Source organism: Carassius gibelio, chromosome B20 (assembly GCF_023724105.1).
Source record: "Carassius gibelio isolate Cgi1373 ecotype wild population from Czech Republic chromosome B20, carGib1.2-hapl.c, whole genome shotgun sequence".
Classification (NCBI taxonomy): domain Eukaryota; kingdom Metazoa; phylum Chordata; class Actinopteri; order Cypriniformes; family Cyprinidae; genus Carassius; species Carassius gibelio.
In genome coordinates, this window is record NC_068415.1 from 10,592,230 (window position 1) to 10,616,618 (window position 24,389).

The window sequence follows — 24,389 nt, forward strand, 5'->3', positions numbered from 1 at the left end:
CTGTGTGTTGTGGTTGTGCTTTGATGCCATGCGCATGTTTAAGCGAACGAGGCAGCGTCAGGACAACTCCAGCTAACTTTCTGTCCGCCGTGAATTCACGACTCTTAAAGTTGTGTGGTTGGATCTGTTGAGAGGCAGTGAGAAGTTTAGAAATCTCCAGGGAATTGTATCACACGGTATGTAACTGAAGTGTTTATCATTATAACCCGGCGCACGTGCGGCGTCAGATACTAACTCAGACACGACACAGAAGTTTAAATGTTAACTTTTCGTTTCACTTGAAGTCTAATGACCAACTAGATGTACATTATCCCGCAAATTATAAAGCTATTTTATTCAAGTAACTCTTTAGAAACGAAATTAGTGGTTTTGGTTACTTGGAAGTTGACTTAAATCGTTCGCAAAATAGTCTTGCATGGCAACATCGAAAATTATCAGGCCACAAAACGAACATTTCAACAATATAACCATATTAGTGTGTATAAACCACGTGTTTTCTCTGTAACCTACTGGTTAGCTAAAAAATTAACTGTATTTTATGGGATAAAAACATTTCCATGGCCACTATAGCATTTAGGTTGGGAAAATATCTTGATACATATTCTCTCTCAAGGCTGTCTCTGTTGTCTGTTATTTTCACATTTCACTGATCCATAAGTTACAATTTATGTATCATTTCATGTTTCCATTGAGATCAGCTTTAATAGTGTAATGTCCTCAAGGCCTATTCATGGATTCTCTGTCCTTTTTGGTTTTAACTGGACCTTTAACTGCAGCTCTTGTGTAGGAAAGTGGTTAAAGTGGAAATTAACATACAGTTATTCTGTAAGCATCTGAAAGTGTGCGTGTTGTTTTTATGTCCAGTAAAGTGAGATTACCTAATGAGAAATAATGGTTTCTATTAAATTTGATGAGATAAACTGTAACACTGACACACATTAATGATTAATGTCTTTTAAGTTGCATGCCTTTCTTCCCCCTCAGGCGTATATTATCCTGTGACGTTATAGTATGATGAGTCTTTTTTTTTTTTCTTTCTGTAGAATATGTCTCATGTATACTCCTTTTCTTACAAATAGCCCTGCAGTGCTCTCTCCTCGTTTGACTTGAATGCTCACATGATGATACTAAAACCACACTGCCTAAGCAGCAGGTCGAGACTTCACATCTGTGAAGCAGTTATGTGGGAAAAGTTGCAGAAGTAGCACCTGGAGGTTTCTCAGCTTGGATTTACCCAACCCCCAACAACAAACTGCAGCTATTGTTTATGATCCTTGCAACTTTAAACAAATTCTCGATGTTTTGGCTTTATACAGCTCTTTTTTTTCAGTGGCCTTCATCCATAGTGCTATAGTTTGGAGAATTTATATTCCGTCTTAGCTTCAGTTATTTTGATAGTTAACAAAAGGAGATATGTGGATTTGAACTGCAGTGTCTTTCTTAGTTTATACTTTTTAGCAAACACAAGTGAATACAAACACATTTTTGTTAATGACATTTTTAAAAACCATGTATAGGAATCACATACAGTCGGCTAGTCATTATTGAATTCTGTTGAAAGGTTTTATTTTCCAACATTGATGACTAGATGATAGTATATTTCATTACAAAGCAGCTTAATAAATAAACTAGGTTGAAATATTGATATAAATTTAAACTGATGAAACGGACCACTAAGTGCCAAGCCAGAAAAAACTAGCACAGCTGTCTTAGAAATGGGTTCCCATGGAAAATGTGGTCAGATATACAGTTTACATAAACCACAGTTGACCAATCAGAATTAAGTATTTTAGAGCACATTGAAATAAATATAAGAAATGTCTTGATTGTGTGAAAAAATGGTTAGACGTGGTTTAAGTTTAGCTGAACATAAGATGGTCTGGGTCATTTTACTTTCAACTTTTACAAGCCTTTTAGACTTGCTAGTGAATGAAATGTTATTTTGGTGGACACTCTGTCGATACAAGTAAGGTTTTATTATGGCATTAACTAGATTTTTGCAGTTGCAATATCATTTTTGCTTTATGTGCATATATTGCTACATTTGAGGTAGTGTTTAAGATTGACTATCTTATGCTAATGATGATACCAGCATTTGTAGAACTGGCGGCTACTGAGTTGTGAATTAAATGTCTGATCTACATTCTGAGGTTAACCATTGTGCCAAGCTCGTAGATCTCTCTTAATGAGAATAACTCTGTCTGCCTGTCATTGAAGTTCGGTCTGTGTGCGCAAACCCCATTTATATGTGGTTTCACTCATTTAGATTCATTTCAAAGTCAATTAACAGCCTGTCACCCTCATGTCAACCATCTCTTGGATTTGTGTTATGTTGTGGCTGTGAAGGTTTTAAGGAGAAAATGATCTGTGAAATACAGTTTTGGCATCTTAATGGTTTGCCTTATTGAAATGTTTCTTAAATAGGAGCAGCTTTGTTGAAGCTTGAGCTACAGTATTTGCATGTAACATACAGTAGCACACTATAGATTTCAGAAGCTTCTTACTAGCTTGTTACCAGATTTTAACAGTAATGATCTTAATACTAACTGGAAAGAATGCCAGATAGACACTTTGCATAAGGCAGCAGTGTTCAGTCATGATATGTTTGCTTCATCATTGGACATTAGACAATGTGTGGGAGAGTGGCTGGCCACTTCTGCAGTACTTAAGCACGTTGACAGTAACTCCTTTTGATTTTGGATGAGCCATTGCTGCCCGCCTCTGATTCCAGTTAATTTAACACATTCTCCACCCAGCACGCAATAGCCTCTTTTCATCTCCCGTGCTTCCCTTCCTCCTTCCTAATGCTTCCATCAGCCCTCTGTGGATATCCTGAGGAAGCCACCCTAATGAGGGTGCGTCAGGACCCCCTGACCAATTCTGTATCACATCCTCTCTAACTCGAATACACCTCATGTCCACTTCTCCCCTCCAGGGCGGTGCCACACATCTCACAACACCTACGTCAAGTGACTTCCACTTCCCCACGTTACTTTGAAGAGTGTGAATCATTTTCATTCGTTTGGTCTCCTTTAGTCTCTAGTACAAGGCCATTAACACATTGTGGTCTTTTTGATACAGACAGGCCTCATGCTTTGTTTTATTCTGTGCTTAGCAATAGTGTCAGGACACTGTTCGTGATGTCTTATGTTTCTCTATGAGGACACATTAAACTTGTTTTGTGGTTTGCTGTGTTACTCATTATTCCAAGATCGGCAACCATAAAGGCGTATTATACAGTCTCCATTTACACCTAATAACTGGACAACCCAAAAGCAAAATGCTGTTCAGCATTAATTTTTTTTCTTTCTTTCTTTCTTTCTTTCTTTTTAATAATTTAGATGTTGTATTGCTGCATAATAATTTTCGTGTCAAAACCTAGGCTATGAACTGCAAATTTTTCATTTACCTGATGCATTTATTAAAATAAACTTGAGGAATACCTCAATCATTTAGATATAGATTAGTAATTTAATAGTTCAAAATAAATCTATGAAAAAATAGATGATTAAATCATAGATGATAGCTTTCTCTTTTTTTATGTGGCGACATTGGATGCCATTTCTTCCCCAATGTTTGTGAGGACATTAAAGGGTTTGAATGACTGTGAATCCCTACCCTATGTAAATGTTTTACTAAAACTCAAACTACAGTTTTTTTAATCCTCAGTTTAGAATGCACTCAACAGCATGTGCAGTGCATGCTTCACATGAATTCCTGGAATTGGTCAACACTTATGTCACAGTGCAGAAGCATTAGATTCATAGATTCAAGACTGTGTCCAAAACTCTAATGGCTCTGTAGTCTTCACGCTGCATTCAGAATGAAATGTGTTTCCTTTGATTGGAGTGTTGTGAAAAGAACAGCTCTTATCAGATCTGCTCGCTCATTTCACAATGGATTCTCTGTATGAATGCATTTGAATTTTGTTTTGAAGAATTAATGGTTTTGGCTAAAAAAAAACCTGTTTCCTCTCTCAGTAAAAGAGCCAGCAGGGGAAATATCCTAATCTTGCATTGTTTTAGCAAAGCAAAGTCATAGGAAGAATCTACAAATGGCTTGAAGTCAGTTAATTTTTTCTTTCCAAATTTTGCAGAAGTGTAATCAAATATGACTTTACACTTATTTTATTATGGGAATATTATGGGAATTTTGTGTCCCATAATGCTGTTTAGGAGCAGGTGGGCTAAGCAACTGAATGTAGAGTATTCAATTAGCTCGAGTTTGAGAGAAATGCATCTCACCCTTAGATTATCTTTTTTCAGTATTTTACACTCACTCTTTTCTTTCTCTACCTCATAGCAGGCATAACATTATATTTGTTAGGATGGCCACATCAAAGATTTGTGGCTTACTGAACAGTGGTTTCATCTGAGGGAAGTATGAATTTGCATTTGGCTTCTGAGAACAGACGGCTTCTCATATTTAGTGCGATTTATTGTAAAAAGTTTTTGTTCGATTGCATAATGTGGAATTTTTCTCTCTTCCAGTCATTGAAACCCGTTCCTCTCGTTTCTGTCCCTGTCTTGGAAACAGACGTTCTCGACAAAGAATGTTGTTGCATGTCATTACACAACATGTTGAGATCGGTTCATGTTGTGGGTGACTCAGGACCTCGAGTAGTGTTGAAGTTCACAGATTCTGGAGAACTGAACTAATTAGGTGTTGTATATTTTTGAGGAGTCAACAGTGAGTGAAAAATACCCAGGAGCTACAGAACTTAAGTGTAGTCTCCTGTTTTGTGCCACAGTGACTTATATCTCACTTCCTTTCATCAGACAGAGTCAACCCAAAAGAGCAAACAATTTAGGAATTATTAGTAATGATATCAGTCTAGGAATGTTGTTCCAGCTGTAAATTATAAACACAAGATCTGGCGGACTACACCTGCTGACAGCCGTAGATTGTGCTGATATAGCTTTAAAAAATGATTTCTTTCTGTTGTAGCTTTCAAAACTAATTTGTTTTTGCATGTACACTTCAGACTTTATTTGTGGGTGAACTATGTCTTTTTCCTTTTCCCATCAAGCAAATAAATGTCACGTTCCTCTTGTCAAACAAGTACCAGTCCCAAAATGTGGTTTTGTGGCCAACCAACTTTAAAAGAGGTAGTTCAGATAGATCCACATTACTGGTTGAGGTAGGATAGTGAAACAGCAAGAGTTTGTGTTGGTTTTAGGTTAGGATTCACTGATGGTATGAAGAGCTCTGCATTAATTTGTGTTAAGAAATGATTTACTCTGGAGCTCTAGTCACAGACAGAGATCTAGCTTTGGGAGTTGTAAATGTTTGGCTTTTTGGGCTGGACGGCAGAGTTTGGGTGGTGCTGTTTGTGCGCTCAAACAGTGATTCATGTTGTGAAAAAAGACGCATTCCCTCTATTCTTTTTAAGAGCTCTCCACTCAAGAGGCAAACATCTTCTGTCCTCTACACTCTCTTACAGATACAGACAGATGAAGCATGAGCTTTGAAATAGTCCATCGGTTAAATGCCCAGCTGGAAGCAGCAGACCCACACTCCCTCACTCTTAAAGTAGAAGATTGCAGCATTACCTCACCGGAGGCCAGGAATGTGTGGAATGATAATAAGAATATGGGAGGCATGTGCTATACAGATGAAGCTGAACTAATTCAGATCAAAGACCACTGCTGCTCAGTGTAAGCCTGAAGATAGCTGATAGATTGATGGCCTGCCCTGTCCCTTATGTATATTATATATGTATTATGTATCTCTTCAGCCCCAGGAGCAAGGTTGAATATATATATATTCTTTCTTTAGATGTTGTTACTAAACTGCAGGTTTGAGTTGTATATTCCTATAAATAAAAAAGTGGTTTCTTCCATGCATCCCCTTTTTCTTGAGCCTTTGCTTTCTATATAATAAAATAATCTAAAGTTATGAGACCAGTTTAAGACTGGAATAAGTTTTTGGCCCTTCCACCCATCACTCAGAGCTAAGCACAACCTCTGGCCTGTTATTACCATCCCAACCAACACCATGTACTTGAAAAAGCTTGGCTAATGGCAAAAGAAAAAAAGCCTGTGGCCTAGTTGCTGTTGTAAAGTTTTTATTTAGTTCAGCTGTTCTATCTCTATTTATCAAGTATCCTAAAGGAAGGAGGATGTGCCTTTTTTTTTACGCATTAACAACAAATCTCACATATTCCCATCATGGTTTGTCTAAAAGCTGGAGGTGCTCTGCAGGCCAGCAGATCGGAATGCAAAAGCTGGAATTTCTCACAGAGAGCAGCGTTCCATTGGGAGTCTCAGTATTCTGAGATCATCTGTTTGGAGTTTTATTGGAATGGATTGGTTAAAAAGCATTTTGTGGAAGCGAGAAAACCTTTTGCATTTAACCCTGTGAATATTGTTTGTAAGACATTGTTTATTTCTAACTCAAACTACACTGTAAACATGAGTTTTCAGAGATCTCAACAGCATTATAGTGAGTTGTATGTCCTTAGCCTGAAATGATTTTAGTTGCTGTTTACAAGCACAGCCAATGTCTGTAATATTCACTAGTTTTACCAGTGGGTGTGTTTGAGGCCCTGGTCTTTCTACCTCTGGCCCATACACACAATGACAGGATATATGTGTTTGTCAGCATGGTCCTGAGCAGGAAGAAGGCCTTTTGTGTTTGACTTTTCATTCAACAGGACTTTAAAGGGCATGTAGTACAGCAATAGAAGAGATCCAGCCTATCCTAGAACTAAGATACAACAAACATCGTCTTAAATATAACAAACTCTTCCATTTAGGAAAAGAAACCGTGCCACCTGCCGCGGTTGGGGTATTAATAGTTTTCTTAAGAAGTTGAAAGAAGCTAATCTCTAGTTTTGAGTAAAGAACATTCTTATTGTATGTTCTTTTTCTGCAGCGGTCTGAGGTCATTTGCTGTACGTGTATGTCACGAGCTTGTAGAAAAATAGGATACACCAACACTCACTCATGCTGAAGTCAGAGCCAGGCAGCACCACTGTTGAATATGTGACAGCTGCAAAGGTCAGAGAAGGTCATAAGGGCTGGGCAGTAAGAGAGGCCTTTTGCACTTGTGTGTGTGTGTGTTGTTGTTAAATATGTGTTGCACAGAAAATGCCACCCAGCCAGACGTAAAAACTTATATTCACTAAAATAAATGTAAAAATGTTCTTTGGCCCTACCACAAAAAAAAAAAAAAACCTTGTTAACTTGGTTGTAACAATATCTAATTTAATTTTATATGAATTGATTATAAATTAAAACTTTTTTTCTGGAAAATCATGCCAATCAGTGGTCCATCCTTGGCCCATAGACTGTACGTAGCACAAGAAACCCATCTCAACAAACTTACAACTTCTCTATAAACCAGTACCATGGAAATTATAACCCCACAAATTCACAAAAGCACAGTAAAATCCTGTGGTCTCAGCCCAGAGTGTGGTATTGAGTGAAAATAATGGAATGTGAGGGTTAGATGTTTAGTTCAGCTTGTATGTGACTGTTTGCTTCGTCGGAGCAGATGTGTGCAATGTGTTCCGAGTGTGTTAAGTCCTTTTTGGCTGGCGCCGTTCTTGCGATCCTAATTAAAATCGTGTGCCAGTGGCAAGTTTATAATGAAGCACTCCTACAGCTCTGCTCGTGTTTGTTTGTGTTTCTGAGACTGTGAGGGGAGGGAGGCTTATTAATGGAGATGGGATTTAATTGTAAAATGTCACAAAAATTCTTTGTCTTTTTAAATAAAAAGCCATCAAAGTTTTTATCATTCATGTCTCTGTTTGTGTAGGATGGCTCTCTGGATAATATAGATGACCTTGCACAAGAGTACTCGGAGTACTACAACACGCACTTCAGCGACGTCAGCGATCGGATGGAAGAACTTCGTAAGCGGCAGGTGTCTCAAGAGCTAGACATGGTAAGTTCAGCCTCAAACATTTCTACAGCCTGAACGGTACACCTGCATTTCTACAGCTGTGGATGTGTTTGTTTTCTAGAATGACCAACAATTTCATTAAATCACCTTGTCACCAGATAATTCTTAAGAATTGTTTATACATACTTTCACCATGGATGTAATTTATCTCGGCCTGTTTACTGCGTTGGCGTTTAATCCAGATGAGTTTATCTGGCAGTCATTATCACTGTGAAACACATTTTTGGGTCAGGTGGAATATGCGAGTTTGTTCTTTTTTAAAAAGTTTTAGCCCTTTAGTCACATGGACAGCCACTGCAACATAAGCTAAAAAAATGCTGAGTATGCCTCTTTTCTCTTTTGCTTTTCTGAAAAGCATTTAGTTTCAATTCTGAAAAATTATCTAATTTATAGTTCTTGATTATAGGGTAAAACAACCTCATTCTCTGACCTACATACTGTTTTATACCCTTGATTTTGGCATTAATAAATAAGGAAATTGAATGCTAAAGCTATTAACGCTGTAAGGTCTACTTGTTATTAAAGTAACATTGTTTTAGCATTAACCAGCGCAATAGTTTCCCTTCCATCTATGTTCCATAGACTGAACCACAAGCACAGCTAATCACAAAATGCACTTATTTCTTTCATCACTTGGTGCTACAGAATGGCCATTGTAAACCTATGAGCTAATAGAAGGAAACGCTTGTCTTAAACCATTACAAAATGAAGACAAATGCGTTCACCCCCTGCCCTCTCTCTATACGTGTTTGGATTGTCTGCGGTTCTGTCAGTGCTCTGCGTTTCTCGTCTGGATCTCAAAGCGTCTATGTTCTCAGGGATGTAGGGTAGTGGGCCACCCAGAGTTGCTAAGAAACCGCCGGACTCATTATAACATGCAGCTGTGGTTGGCACAGTCCAGTGATGGGATTTTTAGATAGAGCGAAAGAAAACATTCTGAAAGTCATTCTCAGCTGTGGTGATGGCCTCAGACAGGAACCAGTCATTCTCAAGGTTTGGAGAACATTTGGTACGCTTTTATGTTGTATTGTTTCAATGGATTTTCTCTCGGAATTCTGGAATAAACTTTACAGAATTCCACTGTGCTCCACTATCTAGAATAACTACACCAAATCACTGCTACTGCAAAGAACTAGCATTGCCGTTACTGTAAAAATGTTTGGCCTGCGCTCATTTCAAATAAAGTGGCTTGAAAATTCAAACGCAGCATCAGAAAGCAACATTAACTTACATCGTATCTACACCAGACGCGAGCTGCACGACGTGACGCAACAAAATACAACAGAACAGAGTTGTTCTATTTATGACATGCTGACACAAAGTTCAAATGATTTGCAGTGCTTTGTTGCATCTTATGTAGATATAAATTGTGACAGCAAAAACATTGTGAGTGTCAAGTAAAGAAGAGTGGACAGTGAAAAAAGATGATGCAAATGTGAATGGACTGAACAGTTTTGAGTGAGTGATACCATCTTTGTTATGAATGTTGGTTCGCAATGATTTCACAGTTTTAACGTAAGTTTGCTTTAGCATAATTTATTTTCAAGATCTGAGGTAAAATATCTATTGTTGCTTTTACTCTGGCTATAAAGATCATGCAAAATAATATTCAAACTCTCATTAGACACTTTTAACACTGAATAAAGCACATAATCATTACTTGATAACATCATAATCATTACATTTAAGATTATCACTGTCATATTTTGTATGTTGTTCCTGCTGCGATGTCGCAGAAAATAAAACATTTCTAAAACAGAATTACGTGTCACTTATTGTCACGTGTCGCAGGTGATTAGGAGAGAAACTACATGGAAAAGATACTTTTTATCGAGTCGCGTCATGTCTGGTTGGGACACATGGTGTCAGTTTGATCCCCCAAAAAATCGAAGTATAAAAATATTGCTTACAGATCTAATAATTGAATCCGCAATTAGGGAAAGTGGAGAGAAGAGATCCAGTCTAGGAATGAGCAGGAACAGTTGATTTGCATTGCAGAAATGGAGATCCAGATTTTTTGTTTGTTCATATGTTTTTAATAAACAGGCAAAGTTCTTCTGTATCTAAATGCAAAAATGTTCATTATTGTTTGAATAAAACAGACTACTGGGGAAAACAATATGAATATTTATATTGTGACCATCTTTTGATTATTTTAACAAAAGCAACAATAATATAATAATAATTATATATATATATGATAACGAATTTGTCGCAACACAAACAAGTAATGACAATGTGCATTCTGTTGGTTTGCTTAATTTTAAAAGAGCACAAATCTTCTGTTTTTATTTTGAGTGTGCACAAATAAAAGTAAACACTTTCGCGTATTATATCTTACTCCAAAAAGGTTTTATTAATTTTTTATTGTATTTTTTGTCTGTTCACTCACCAAGAGGATGATCTTTTCTGTCTGTATGCGAATGCGTATAAAGTAGTTTTAATTATAAATAATAGTTTAACTTTCAAATACATTGCAAATATGGACAAATTTGGATTTGTGCCAAATGAGACATGAGCAATAATCTCCAAATACATCCAGCCAAACCCATGCTTGCTCCGTCCTTATCTGCACACACAAAGCCCACTCACACAAAAAATGTTTGATGTGAGAAACGGTGTGTTTTGCTACAGCAGCGCCGGTGGTAAGTGGTTCTCTGACTGCACAGCCACAAGCACCACAGTGACGTTTGGGATAATTTTATTTTAAATGCCATACTGTCAACTGAAAACATTGCAATTGTGTTTTATAATACTACAACGAGCACAACGAAACCAATTCAAGAAGCACGTTCAGCGGTCTCCGTGCCGGAAAACAGTCAAACAAATTATCTCAAACATACTCTCTTCATTTTATCAGGTGAACATAATCACATCTAGGGCTGGGTGAAAAAATAGATTTTTTGATTAATAGTTTTTTAAAATGTGGTCAATTCAAAATCGATTCCAAGGCCATGAATCGTTTTTTTTCCCATATTTATTTCCGCAGACTTTGAACGTAAGATTAGCGTTAATGTTATTACAAATCTTCTCCACTAGATGTCACCCTCATATGTGCCCAACATATGCTGAACACACACAAAAAAAACTAAATAAATATATGCTATGAGCCGTTAGGTAGACGTGACGTAAAAATCGCCATCGGAGAGTGTGTGCTGAGGCTCTGAGCAGACGACCGCGCGGACAGGTGCGCGTGGTCCGTAGTCTTCAAAAGCACAATTGCACATGTTCAGGCAGTGTGAAGAAGCCCATTGCCAATCGAACCTGCAATCCGTCAATAAAGAATATAAAGACAGCGATGTGCAATGATTCTGCAATTGTTTGTTCACATGTTTGTTGCAGAGCGGACCATCAGCGTGCACATTCGGAAGTCTAAGTTGAAGTCTGCGTCCGCGCTGGCCGTGTACTTGTCCGGATTGCTCATGCGGAAAGTATAACACGGGCTTTACAATCACAACTTCATTGTGCTGTTACTACATCGAGCTGAATTTCACAAAATTGTTCAGCTCCCGACAGAATCAGGTGTTTTATTTATGAGGAGTAGAATTATTTATTTATTTCAATGAATCTAATCGATTAGATATCATAATATTTAGGCTATAATATTATAAATCAGGTTGGTTTGTATTGGTTACGTAATGTGTAAATTATATGCGTGTGGCCCGCGAGACTTGTACTTGGACCATAATGCGACCCGGTGGAAAAAAAGGTTGAGAACCACTGGCTTAAAGGGTTTCAGGTGCTTTGTCGACGTTGATGCCACCTTCACATAAAAAGTCAGAGGTATGGAAACATTTTAGATTTCGTAAGCAAGACGACGACGATAGTGTTGTGGACAAGAACAAAGCATTTTTCATCTTGCATCAAACTTGTATTTATTTAACATAATTGTATGCATTTGAAAATTAGAGATGGGTTCTGTTTTAATGTACCTAAGTGTACCTAAAATAAAAGAGTTTAATATACAGGTTTGTGGCTATTAATTTCTTTTTATTAATTACCCAATTGTAAACTTATGTTAACTGTTCTTTTTTATACACATAGTATTTGTATTAAATCTATATTCATTGACTTGAATCGAGAATCAAGTGTAGAAAATAGAATCAAAAATTGAATTGAAAATTAGAATCTAATCGATTTGAGAGCTTGTGAATCGAAATCGAATTGATCTGGAACATCTGAATCGATACCCAGCCCTAATCACATCGATTAATTGTATAATCCTGCTACTAGCATTTTATTCAAACTAAATCCCCTTTAATTCAGGTGAGAAATTACGGGTGAGCGTATTTTGTAAATATTTGTGGGTTTTGCACATACTGTCATACGGTGACTGTGTGCTGCTGCATTAGACGCATTTTGCAGCATCAAGGTTAATTATTAATCAATTAATTGATCGTTCATTTAAACGACGATCGATCATGGAAATGATTGAAAATTGACATCCCTAGTTTTATCCATCTCCTCAAATCCAGTAACTAACTCCACACCCTGCTCTGTGTTAAACATACCCAAGAAAAAGCTGGTTAATGGCTGAGCATAGCACAAAACCTGGCTGTACCGTCCCACCTAAATCAGCACTGTGACTCAGCTGTGTTTGTTTAGTAATCCGGATTCATGCCTCTTCAATGCTAGGGTTCTTTCAGAGTGCGCTTTATGAATATTAAACACTTTTTAAGTTCATCTTTACTTTAATGCCATTTCTCTTCCCCTTTAATTAGCACAAACTTAAGGTAGCCACCAACAAAGGCCAGATAAAGCCCATGCAGTGGGAGTCAGATCTCACAATGAGTTGAGCGCGAAAATAGGTGTCCCCTTTCGGAAAATGTCAGTGTGATGCATCAAAGGACTTTGTGACAAATCCTGAGCAGAGGGTAATGAGTATCAAAGGAGGGTTTGGTCTGAGGCTAATGGGGCAGGAGGAAGTGTCAAATGGGCCAAGTAGGTCATCTCTTTATGTATTTAGTGTTGCTGGTCTTGCTGTGCCATTCTCGGGAGTATCATGGAAAGGAAACGGCGACATTGGAGAAGCTGCTGGATGGGGGAGATTCGGTTAATGGGAAAAGGAATGACATGGATAACTGTGGGAATTTTCTAGGAGCTGTTTTGCTTTCCATATGCAAGTGAGGGAAAAGCATGCTTGTTTTGGGGCTCTGCAGGTCTACACAAGTTGTACTGGTTCGTTCAGTTACACAGATGCTTTTGAAAACTTGTCATTCTTCTGCCACATGTATATGCTGTTTTTATTTGTTTATTATTATCATTTTTTTTTTTCATATTTACAAAGCCCTTTCTAGACGCTGTCTGGGCTAAATCCTTTGGGAAAGAATAGAAATTGTGAAACAGAAATGGGATACTGGTTGTCCAAGCTGAGTGGCTGCTGTCCAGTCTGAGGGCAGTAACAGGTGATTATCCTCTTTCAGATTGGTGGTTTAAAGGCCACATTAATGGCTTGATATTTCAGCTTTGCCTTGAGAGACATGACGTTCGCATGACCTTTGCATTTTTTGCCACTTGGAAAAGTCAAAATGGTAGTACTCCCTATCATTGTCTTTCAGTCTTCTCTCTGTCCTTTCTGATACTTTTCTTCCTCCTCATATCCTCTCACTAATTTCCATAAACACTGTCACCCAGCTAACCTCTCTCCCAATGGCACGTAACCCTGTTTTAGAGGCCAAGCTGGCAATAAGCCCTTGGCTTTCTCCCCTCAACCCAAAAGAGGGGAAAGGTCACCGGTTTAACCAGAGGCAACACTGAAGGCTATTGTGAGCGAGGCCCGAATGTTGGGGTCTATTCATACTTCGACAGAACGTATCTCTGAGCACATGCAGGAATCCACAGTGAAGGACTTGTATCCTGAACAGAATAAAATGAGGCCCATGGTTTCCCCTTCACTGCCAGCTGACATCTTCAGAGGTGAAGTCCATGTGCTATTTGAAGATGTCTGTTACTTTCTCTTCTCTATTTCTATTCTCTGGTTTAGTCTTATGTACTCTCAAATGCCCTAGACATTCCCAAGTCCGATTTGAGGATTGATTTCGGTTTCATTTCCTCAGATATCGCCACAAAGCTGGTTCAGGCTTCCACATTTGCTCAGCACTCTTCCTCTCTATCTTGCTGTGCTTTTATAAGAGCTACCCTGATGACAAAGAGTTAGGAAAACATCCTCTACTCGTTGTGTTGAATAGATAAACCCCACATTTTACCTAGAACAAGCTAGCCATGTTGCTATTTTGTCATTTGTCTTCATAGCCGTTCATACAGAGACACTCTCCTTTATTCCATCTGCCAGACAGAGAGTCTCTATCAACCACACAATGCGGCTGTGGAAAGCTGTTTGTGTTATAGGGTTTTAGCTTGAGTATCAGTTTTAAAGGTGGAATAGTAACAGAAAACATCAAGCTGAATGGCTTATCTTCTTTTTAAATGTATTTATAAGTATTGATTTATATATTGAATGTTTTCCATATTTACTAATATGCTGTTTATATAAAGGTAATTTCTTCAATAAAAATGCATGTGGCTGAGCTACTGTCACCCTACTGAAACTAGGCCAGTTAGTAGTGGGAGTTACTCCACAACACTTGGTTGATATGGTTTGGGGAGTTCTACTTTAACATCTTAATTCTGTAATTGCTCTTGAGTCATTTTAGTCAAGACTCTGGCACACCCTTTGTTTTAATGGTTTTTAGCTCTTCTGTCTCTCTCTTTCTCAGGCTCAGGCTTGTTGTGGTGATTTACTCAAAGGCATGTTGTGGCATTTTGATTTAATTCCTGTTGGTGTGAAAGTAGGTTATGTTATGGATGTGAAACTTTGTTTGATGGGGAACCCATATACACGCACACATAAATTTGCAGGTGACACACAAAGATAAGTTCTATCATGATTCTGATATATAATACTTAACTGTTTTAAAAGTGTTTACTCCAGCATGAGAAACAATGTTTTCCTCTCCCTCTGACTGGTGTTTTCAGGTAGAAACCACACTGCTGGAATACTGGAATAGTGGACCCACAAAGCGCCACACACTGCGAGTGTGTACATGTGTGTGGTGTTTCTGTTTGATCAGTAGGAATGGTTAGTCTGGTTCTACAAGGACACTTTCTCTAGCTGTTACTCAACCAAACCTCTCTCCTGATTGGGTAGTAGGAGCCAAGACTCTCTCTCTATGAGCCAACCACATCCACCCATACAGGCGTTTTTGCTGCCAGCCTGACTGTGTGTGTCCTGCCCTGCACACTGGGACTCTGTATGAATTTGTCTAAAACACCTCATTAGCCTCCCTCAGTTTGTTTATTCCTCCACTGCTGCATCACCAGCCATCACGCCACATCCCTGTCTGTCTCTGTATCTCCATTTCTGACAAAATTGCTATTCCAAAACGTTGCAGCGATCTATCTGCCTGCATTGGTCAGCTACCTTTCAAGGCTGCATGCTAACTGTTGTGGAAGTGACTGATTTGAAAGGCTCTGCTGTGGAAACTGCTTTATTTAGCTGTTAGATGCTTAGCTGTTTCCAGTAGAGTTTGACATAAGCATGGTGCTAAGCTAAATAACTATACTTCAAGCACAAAAAGTGGATGATGCAAGATTTTGGAACAAAGCTAATGACATTTCCAAGAGACATTGAATAATTTTGCCTCATTTTACTGTCAAGGGTGCAAGTCATAACAGCTGCACGATTAATCTAAATAAATTGAAATAACGATTTGGCTCATTGCGATAATAAATTAGAAAGGGCTGTCATTTAAAAAAAAAATATTCACACTACATCTTTGTATATGTAAAGACACTTCTTTATTTTGTGTTTTCAGTGTTGAGGTTTCACAGTAAAATGTTCCACATGAACCCAAATTAACAACAAAATAAAAGCTTGATTAGTTATTATTTTATTGTTATTTTGTTAAATACCATTTTTTACAGTGAAATATTACAGTAATAATAGTTCTTATTATTTTTATTTAGTAGTAGTAATTTATTTACATGAATTGTAATTTATTTTATTTTAATTATAATTATGATAGTATTTTTATTTTATTTTTTATTATAGTTATATTAGTAAATGGCAAATATAATGGCACTGTGCAGTTCTACAGACAACCATACAATTGTTTGTCTCATCAAAATGAGAGAAAAGGTTTAATTGAAAACCCAAAAATGTGCAGCCACCTGTTTCTATTGAAAGAGAAGTTTACATTATTACCACTATAATGGACTTGGACTGATGGTATTGTTTTAAAGTCTCTTTCTTTCAATAGTAATCTCAATCTCTCTACTAAATCACTCCAGTGTTGCTTAACATCTGTGAAGGGTTAGAATATGTTCTGACAAATTAATTTTGAGTTCAGGGAGTGGCTGCATTATCATGCTTCAACATCTTGTAAGGTTTTTTTTTTTTTTTGAGTGTGCACTCGGTTGATCTGTATATATGGGTGTAGGTGTATCCAGTAGTGACTGTGTGCTGTATATTAAGCCAAACCCATTCCCAGCATGCATAGGGCCAAATCCAGTCATGCACATACAGTCACAGACACACAGTCGCTCATCAACCACAAGCTGCTGGACCTCACAATGAACATTATATAGCCAGTCATTAAGTGGTTGTCTTTTAGCTCTACACATAAACATGTCCCATGTAGTGGTATAAATATTGACACACGTTGAACTAAACTATGTCAAGAGGTACAGTGTCTGTCTAGTGTAGATCGGTACTATTGCACGAGTTGTTGTGAAGGCTGTGAGTGTGTGTCTGTGGGTCTGTGTGAGTGAGGGCACACATACACAGAGCATCTCTTTGTGTGGATATGTGTTTTGGATGACACTGCCAGCAGCAGTGTGTATTCCGTGTGTGCCAATGGAAGCGTGTGCCCAGTGGGTATGGGGCAGTTGATGCCCTGCTGCTGATGATACAGAACACAGATCAGTGTATGTGTGTTTACTTTGGCCAGTGTGTGTTCATATGGGAATACCTTAAACTGTGGGCTCACTGTGTGTGTGTGTGTGTGAGAGAGAGAGAGAGAGAGAGAGACAGAGAGTGAGAGTGTGTGAGTGGATTCTTCTTGCTGTCCTGGATGGCTCCACTTTTACAGCACAGCATCTGATTTACTACTTAGAAGCATCCCGACTTTACCAACACACCACTGAGCGCTAAAGCAGACGGATGGAGTGGCATAGAGACAAAACACACACAAACAGCCATCCTGATCTAAAAACAGTGCTTCTCTTTTATGAAAATGCTTTGCTTGCAGGAACAGAGGCTTGAAGATTACTACTGTGATAACTGAGGGTCTGGACACAAATTTTCCACTGTACTGTCCACCACTTGTGTTACAGGGCCTTTTTCATTCAAACATAGTGTATCTCTATCAACATTCTGTCATAATGATATTTAATAACTATATTAAGCAGCCTTTGCTGATTGTCCTTTTAAACTACAATATCATTTTTTTTTTACATATTTAATTTATTTTAGTTTTATAAGGCAAGATCTTTTTTTTTACTAAACAAAGAATCTCCAGATTGCACAACAGAGTGCATTTTACAGAAGCCCTTGAGCTATGAGGCTTTTTTTTTTTTTTCTAGAAAAACTGCTGATGCGCACTTTCGCACATACACAGATATGTGGAGGTCATTGCACGAGCAGAAGTATTGGTTTTGAGAAGTGAGTATTGAGAATGAGCAAGTAGTGATACAGAGTGTGTACTGGGAACAGAATAGATGTTCCCATCAGTCTCCACTCGGGGTTTCAGATGGCTGACAATACATGCAATTCTACAGGGTTATGGTACTAAAAAATAAAATTGGTTGAACCAGCACAACCTGGACTGCTCAACTAGGCCATTCTGGCTGGACACCTACCAGACCTGTCGCTTCAACACCTTGGCCAGTTAAAAAGCAAACAAACAGGCTGGGGAAGCAATATTCCTACACAATGAGGTTACTTGTGAAGTGCAAGTTCTTCTTGATTTACTCGTTCACCCCTCTAAAAATATTTGAATTTGAACTTAAGACGGTTGACAACATTTTTTCCATCCAAGATGCAGTGTATGTCTGAATACATATAAGAACTATTAAATTTTTTTTTTTTTTTAATAATCTTTAAGTTTTTATTTATTTTTGACATGTATAACTGAGATAAATAAATCAGAATTTCAGGTTAAATTTAAAGAACAAAAAGTTTCCAAAAAATCGCACCAAAAAAACCCAACAACTTATTTTATGTATAATGCATTAAAATACACATCACACAGTCTTGCCTTGTTTATTCCAAGTAAAATGTATTAAATGTTAAAATTATATAAAATATTTAATTTATTTTGGCATGAGGAAAAACTACACTTTAGCTTAGACTAAAAGTAATTGTGCCCAAAATATATCTCAGTAGATTTCCGTGAACCTGACAAAGATGCATATCAGTGCTTTCCAGACCTGAGATTATTTTGACTGTTAGTTATATGGTCAGGTGCTGATTGACAGTGTTGGTTTGTACCAGGGTTCATGTGTGCTGTTTTTCCAGTAGGTTTAGCTAAGTCCACATGTTAATGTTTTTCTTTGCTGTCTTGTGCAGCTGCACAGGACCAGCAGGTTCAGTACGCCTCAGGTGATTTGTGCACAAGGGTCAGAGGGTGTGGCTTTCTTAATCACAAAACAAGCTCGTAGCATATGGGTGTGTGGCCCTACATTAGCAGTGGTGTATGTTTGTGTGTCCTTGTTCCTAACCATCCCTTTTTATGTGTGTTTTTCAGGAAAAAGCAGATGCCAGCTTAAACTCTACACAGCTACGCTCAGACATCCAGGTCAGTCGACCCACAATGCTGTGCATATCTGCTTTCAGACATTGGCACAGCTGCAGTCATCACCATAACTCACTGTTACAACACAACACCCTTTCAGTCACAATGCCTCAGTGATAAATCAGCAGACTTCATGCTCATATTACTGATGATGACACACAGATCAGTGTGATTGAAATCAGTGTGTTTGTAATTGCAGTAATTAACCACAGTGTTGTCTGTGTCCACAGGAATCGTTCGGCATCAGCAGTGAGGTGTCAACTCCAGAGACTGAGAGAAAGTAAGAAAATCTCGATGCACTCAGTAATGTTTAGTAGCTGGTTCTGTACTTACTTTTACAAAGGTAAACAAAACTTTGGAATTAAATGCGACTGCTGATCTCTCAGATATATGATCACACACATCCGATCTGCTCTCCATCCCCCATCTACCCCTGTGTGTATGAATGGGTTTGAATTCCTCCATTTTACTTCTTCACATCTTGGTGCTTCCAGGCTTCCTTCCTTCCGTTCATTGTTGTTAGATGTTTAAGATGAAACTCGCTGATTAGAGAGAGGAAGAAAAAATTCAGACATAAGTGAGACTCGGATTATAATGCACAAGGGTGTTAGTCAAGCTGACGAAATGAACTTTCTTTAGCATTATTGCTTAAATCTAACACAATGTCATAATCTGTGCAGACACTATTGTGTAATTGACAAAGATCAGTTTGCTTAGTTAAAAATGTGTTGGTCATGTTGTGATTTTCAGAATACTAGAGTTTTATGTGATTTGAAATGAATGATGTCAGTGTACAAACAGCGCTGTGTCTCCATGCATCTTGTCCGTACTGATGGGATTTTCCTGTGGGGATGAACAGCCCACGTGCCATGGGAAAGATTAAATTCTACCGCTGTCATGCACACCCTCTGGAGAGTAGTAGTATGTTTGGATAAATGTAAAACATATGGAGCTGACACATCTTTCATCATTTATGTGTCTCTGCGGTCCTATGCACATGTGGCTAGATTTGACTGGTACTCTGCTTTGTGATGCCTGTGAAACTAGCTTTGACTGACAAAAGCTAGCTTAAATTTGAACTCAATATTTACATTTAAAAACATTGATTGATTTAACTCTTTAACCTGTTTGTTTGAATTAATTGAAATTGGATTGATATAATTTGTTAGTTCAACAAAAAAACATTTTAAATGGTAATTTTCTCATCCATATGTTGTTCCAAAACTTTATTTTATGAGACACAAAAATATATGTATTGTAAAGAACATTGGAAACCAAATAACATTTTAGCCCATTGACTTTTTCAAAAACAAAGTCCGCTTAAATCCACTCCTGCAAGGAGACATAGAATCTTTAAGTATTATGTGAGAAAAGATTTGATTCTTTCTGCCTTTATCTAAACAGAAGCAATATGTTAGATGTTTGCCAGTTCTTTAGAACTGTCTGTGACATTATCAGCAACGTACCATACTGGACAAAACAGTCTGCCAGACTACCCAGACTTCCTGTCTGTATGATTAGATGAAGCTTTGGCCTCCAGAAAGGCAACTCAGAGAACCCGATGACAGTGAGAGATGTGTGTGTGTGAGTTTAGAAGCCCCTTCATTCTTATGTTGGCAGAGTCTTCCTCCAAATACATGCTACTTAGTTTGTATTTCAAATAAATTGTTAAAAAATAAAAAGAATATATAATTTGTTCCACAAAAAAAATATTATGCTATAATATAACATATAAAATGTATACATTAATAAGAAATACTAAAATCAGCTGTAAGTAGCTTTAACCTGCCTTTTTCTGAATTCTATTCTTTCCTCATTATAGTAAGGTGGTAGAAATGTAACGTGGGACAGAGAAAATGTCTGAGTGTGTGGCTTTAAGGAAATCCCTCATGCTCCGTTCACCATGACTTCTAGTGAAGGTCATTTCCTGGACACTTCCTTTGCGATCTTTGTGTATGTGTTTTTGTGCTCAATCATATATCTGTTCTGAACGCCAAAGCCAGGTGTAAGGAAGCAAACCAACCAATCACAGGACACCAGGTGCACCCTGGGATAGCAATGTTCCTCTTCATCAGCAGTTTGACTAGAGGAAGAGGAAGTCAGACCACTCCCAGTGCTAAAAGAACAGTGGACATACATCACTGATGAGAACTTCATGATGTTCCTTTTTAAATCAATAGTGAAAACATGTTGGCGTACTAATAGGACTGATCTCACACTTTGGAAGGCCAGTTTTGATCATTCTGATAACACACATGCAAAGACATAAGGTATAGCTACATTCACAGCAACAGAAAACAGTTGTCTGATGTAAAAGAAAAGAAAAAGAAAAAAGAAAATAATATTAGGGCTCTCTCAGGTTATTAAAATTGGTCAAACTGAGGTTTATGTAGTTGGAGATGAAGTCACAATAGTAAATTAGGTTGAATCAGACTTTTTAATTGTATGTCTGAGTGGTTGAAACCAGCAGATGCTGCCCAAAATTGTTTCAAATTGACAAAAAACTACAAATTAAATCTACATAGATGTAGTTACTGTCTGTTACTATGGTTAAAGGCATGATTCAACCCAAACAACTTCTGTTGAGTCTTTTAGTAAATTCAGTTTTCCATCCCAAACCTGCCTCATATTAAATTGAAGAACCCGGCTGAATTGTGTGGAGAAAGTAAATATTTCAGAGTGAAGTGTTCTTCCATCACATTCTCTGAATAACAATCTCAGCAAGCCGAGGATTCCTCTGTCAGGAGAGAGTGGACATGACAGTTACCCGCAGCCAGCAGGGCTTATATTCTGCTAGACACACACCAGTAAAGACACAAGACACCCTGTGAAATGAAAGAAAGATATTGACGGACTGTAACACGCTTGTATTGTATGCTGGTCACACTGTGCTCACACACATACAGCTCTGGCAATGGCAGAAACCCTGAATGGAGCTGCCGTTCAATAGGGCCTTTTTAACATGAGATGCAGTTAGCATACAAGCAGGAGACCCCCTTTGGATTCTGTGGGGTGAATGAGAGGTTAAACAGAGAAAGTTTGTGTTGCTATGGCTGTATAATGATATGATAATTCAGGGAGGCCTCCGTCATGTCTTGTGTCTCAAACACACACTTGGGTAAAAGAGCAGCATTGACGTCTTTATTTGGTCAGAGTGCAGTGGACGTCCTGAAATTAACACAAGCACATTTTCACAGTCCTTGTAATGACATGTAACATCTGACCTGACACTAAACAAGCACACACTGTCCTCTTGAGTGTGTGTAGATACTGATAGCTTCAGCAGTGAGAATGTCATAGATGTATTTGGGACACATGGACAGAACACACGCATGCAACTGTAAGTGTTTAAGCACGAGTAACTGGAGAAAACCAGACCGGAGTACATCGGTGCACGCAAGTGTGTGTTAGTGTATGCTTGCATACTGGTGTCAGTGTTTACTTTAGTGCAGACTAGATTGAGTTTGTTTTCTTAACCCAAGGATGAGCGAGAATCCACCACCCAAATAAGAAAAACACAACGCATAGCCTTGCATACTTATGTTCATGTCCTCATCTGCAGAACAAACTCTCGTTTGAGGCAGAATGTTTTCTTCTCCCTCTGTGTTTTGGGGTTTGTTGACAGTCGACTCCGTTTAGAGGTTTCCTCTCACTGGCAGTTAACACACAGCCCAGTTTCACACATTTTAAAACTGACTATATTACAAAGTTAACATGATCTGTGTCACATGACCAATGGGAATGGAAACATGGGATATTTTCCTAAATGAAGACAGCATGTCCAGATGTTCTGTATGAAAAAATATGGCTAAATGTGGTTTTATTTTGACGTTAGGCTGTTTATATCCATACACACTACTGTTCGAAAGTTTTGGGTCAGTGAACAAAAATCTAACATATCTGTTTTCAACAGTAATGATAATATTGATTGATTTGTGATGGATCATGTGACCTGAGGAGCAGTGGCAGCTGAAAATATAGCTTTGCCATCACAGGAAAAAATTGAATTTTTATATATATTAGAGTTTTATTATTATTTTTTTAATAATATTGCTGTTTTTATTGTATTTTTGGTCATAGAAATGCAGCCTTGGTGCACTTAAGAGATTTAAAAAACACAGACTCAGATTGTTAAATGTGTTGATATCTGAGAGGTCTTGTACTGTATGCTTATGCTTTGACTCCATAAATGAGCTCTGGTGTGTGTTAGATGTTTGTTATTTTGGTTTTTTCCAAGGGCACAGTGCCTCAGAGGAACAAAGTGGAAATATAAACCGGCGATGTCTGTCCTGTGGTGGCTCTCGTTCCCTTTTTCTCCCTCTCTCACTTTGTCTTCCTCATCTTGTTTTTGCTGCATCCCCAGAGCGACTCTTCTGTGCCCTGTGAGCCTCAGGAGCCTGACATGTGCTCTGTTAACAGCACCACACTGCCCTCTGCTGCCTCAAAACAAAGACATTCCTATACATTTGGTTAACACAAATCATGCCTGCCGCTTGTACATGCATATATCATGTCAACAGGAGATAAGGCTGTATATGAAAAATGTAATGTTCAGTGCTGAAATATTGAAATGTTGTATTAAAAGTCCTAATTCCATGTTTTCTGCTTTTCATCAGAAATCCTCTGCACAAATCCAGCTCTGAAGATGGATCAGGTTTGTGGAAACTATTATTATGATAATCTTTTGGTGGTTTTGAGGAAATTCTATTGGAATTATTTGGTTTTATACCAGACCGGGTTCTCCGCAAACACTAAACGTCTGTTTTGTAGATGGGCAGATGTATAGATGATTATAGGTAATAGACGTAGAATCAGTTCTTTTTGTAAAGCATTAAATGTAGGTATGTTTGTACAGTTCAAGAGTTTGATGGTCCTGATAACCATCTCCTCTCTTCACATACAGGAAAATGGGACAACAAGAAGAAAAACAAATCCTTCTGGCAGAACTTTCGAAAGTCACAAAAAGGGGTCACAAGGCAAACGTCAAAAGGTAATGAAAACGAACTCCCTCCTCCCTTCAGAACTCTTGGCTCACTTGTTTTTATTGTTCAAAGACACCACATGAGAGAAAAGATGGGCCACTCATAGGAATGTGAATGGAAGAAAAAATACATTTTAATATTGTGGCTTTAATTACATCTTTCACTTAAATAGACAATTCAATGAGCACCACTCACACACCACACCAGTTTACTGTTGTCAGAAATTATTGCTGATTTCAAAATGACAGTTAACAATACGAATGAATTAACTTGGCCTAAAGAGGCTTTCTCTTGTTCTTGTTGCTCACCTTTGACCTCTGACCCTTCAGGAGAGGACATTGGCTATGTGGCCAGTGAGATCACTATGAGTGATGAAGAACGGATCCATCTTATGATGATGGTGAAAGAGAAGATGATCACAGTGGAAGAGGCGCTGGCACGGGTAAACATACCCCATCATCCCCAAAAAATAACGCAAATGAGCTTTCCCGGCTTACCTTCAAGTTTACTAACCTTACTTACCTAGACTGATGCCCCCTGCTCCTTCCTTCCTCCAAACGCACATACACACACTTACATACATGCATCTGAGAGCTGCAGTAGATTTCTTGTTTTGTCGGGATGAAGGAGGGTCTTTGGTATTTAATTTCTGACGTAGGGTTAGCTGGGATTGGTTGGATAGGTTTCTTCTGTTCTTTTTCACTGT

At 38.2% G+C, this 24,389-nt stretch overlaps 1 protein-coding gene across 10 annotated transcripts in view; it reads left to right on the forward strand.

The window, feature by feature from the left end:
* The window catches only part of sash1a (SAM and SH3 domain containing 1a), a 218,747-nt gene that overhangs the window by 173,529 nt on the left and 20,829 nt on the right, over positions 1 to 24,389 (forward strand). For 9 of the 10 annotated variants that reach the window (XM_052585628.1, XM_052585624.1, XM_052585625.1 and 6 more), the window contains 6 exons: positions 7,762 to 7,890; positions 18,654 to 18,704; positions 18,932 to 18,981; positions 23,318 to 23,355; positions 23,605 to 23,691; positions 24,013 to 24,125. In XM_052585628.1, the coding sequence (XP_052441588.1) occupies positions 7,762 to 7,890; positions 18,654 to 18,704; positions 18,932 to 18,981; positions 23,318 to 23,355; positions 23,605 to 23,691; positions 24,013 to 24,125 (468 nt within the window). Of the gene's footprint in view, positions 177 to 7,761; positions 7,891 to 18,653; positions 18,705 to 18,931; positions 18,982 to 23,317; positions 23,356 to 23,604; positions 23,692 to 24,012; positions 24,126 to 24,389 lie in introns of all 10 variants that reach the window. The other variant, XM_052585631.1, reaches the window with a different exon arrangement.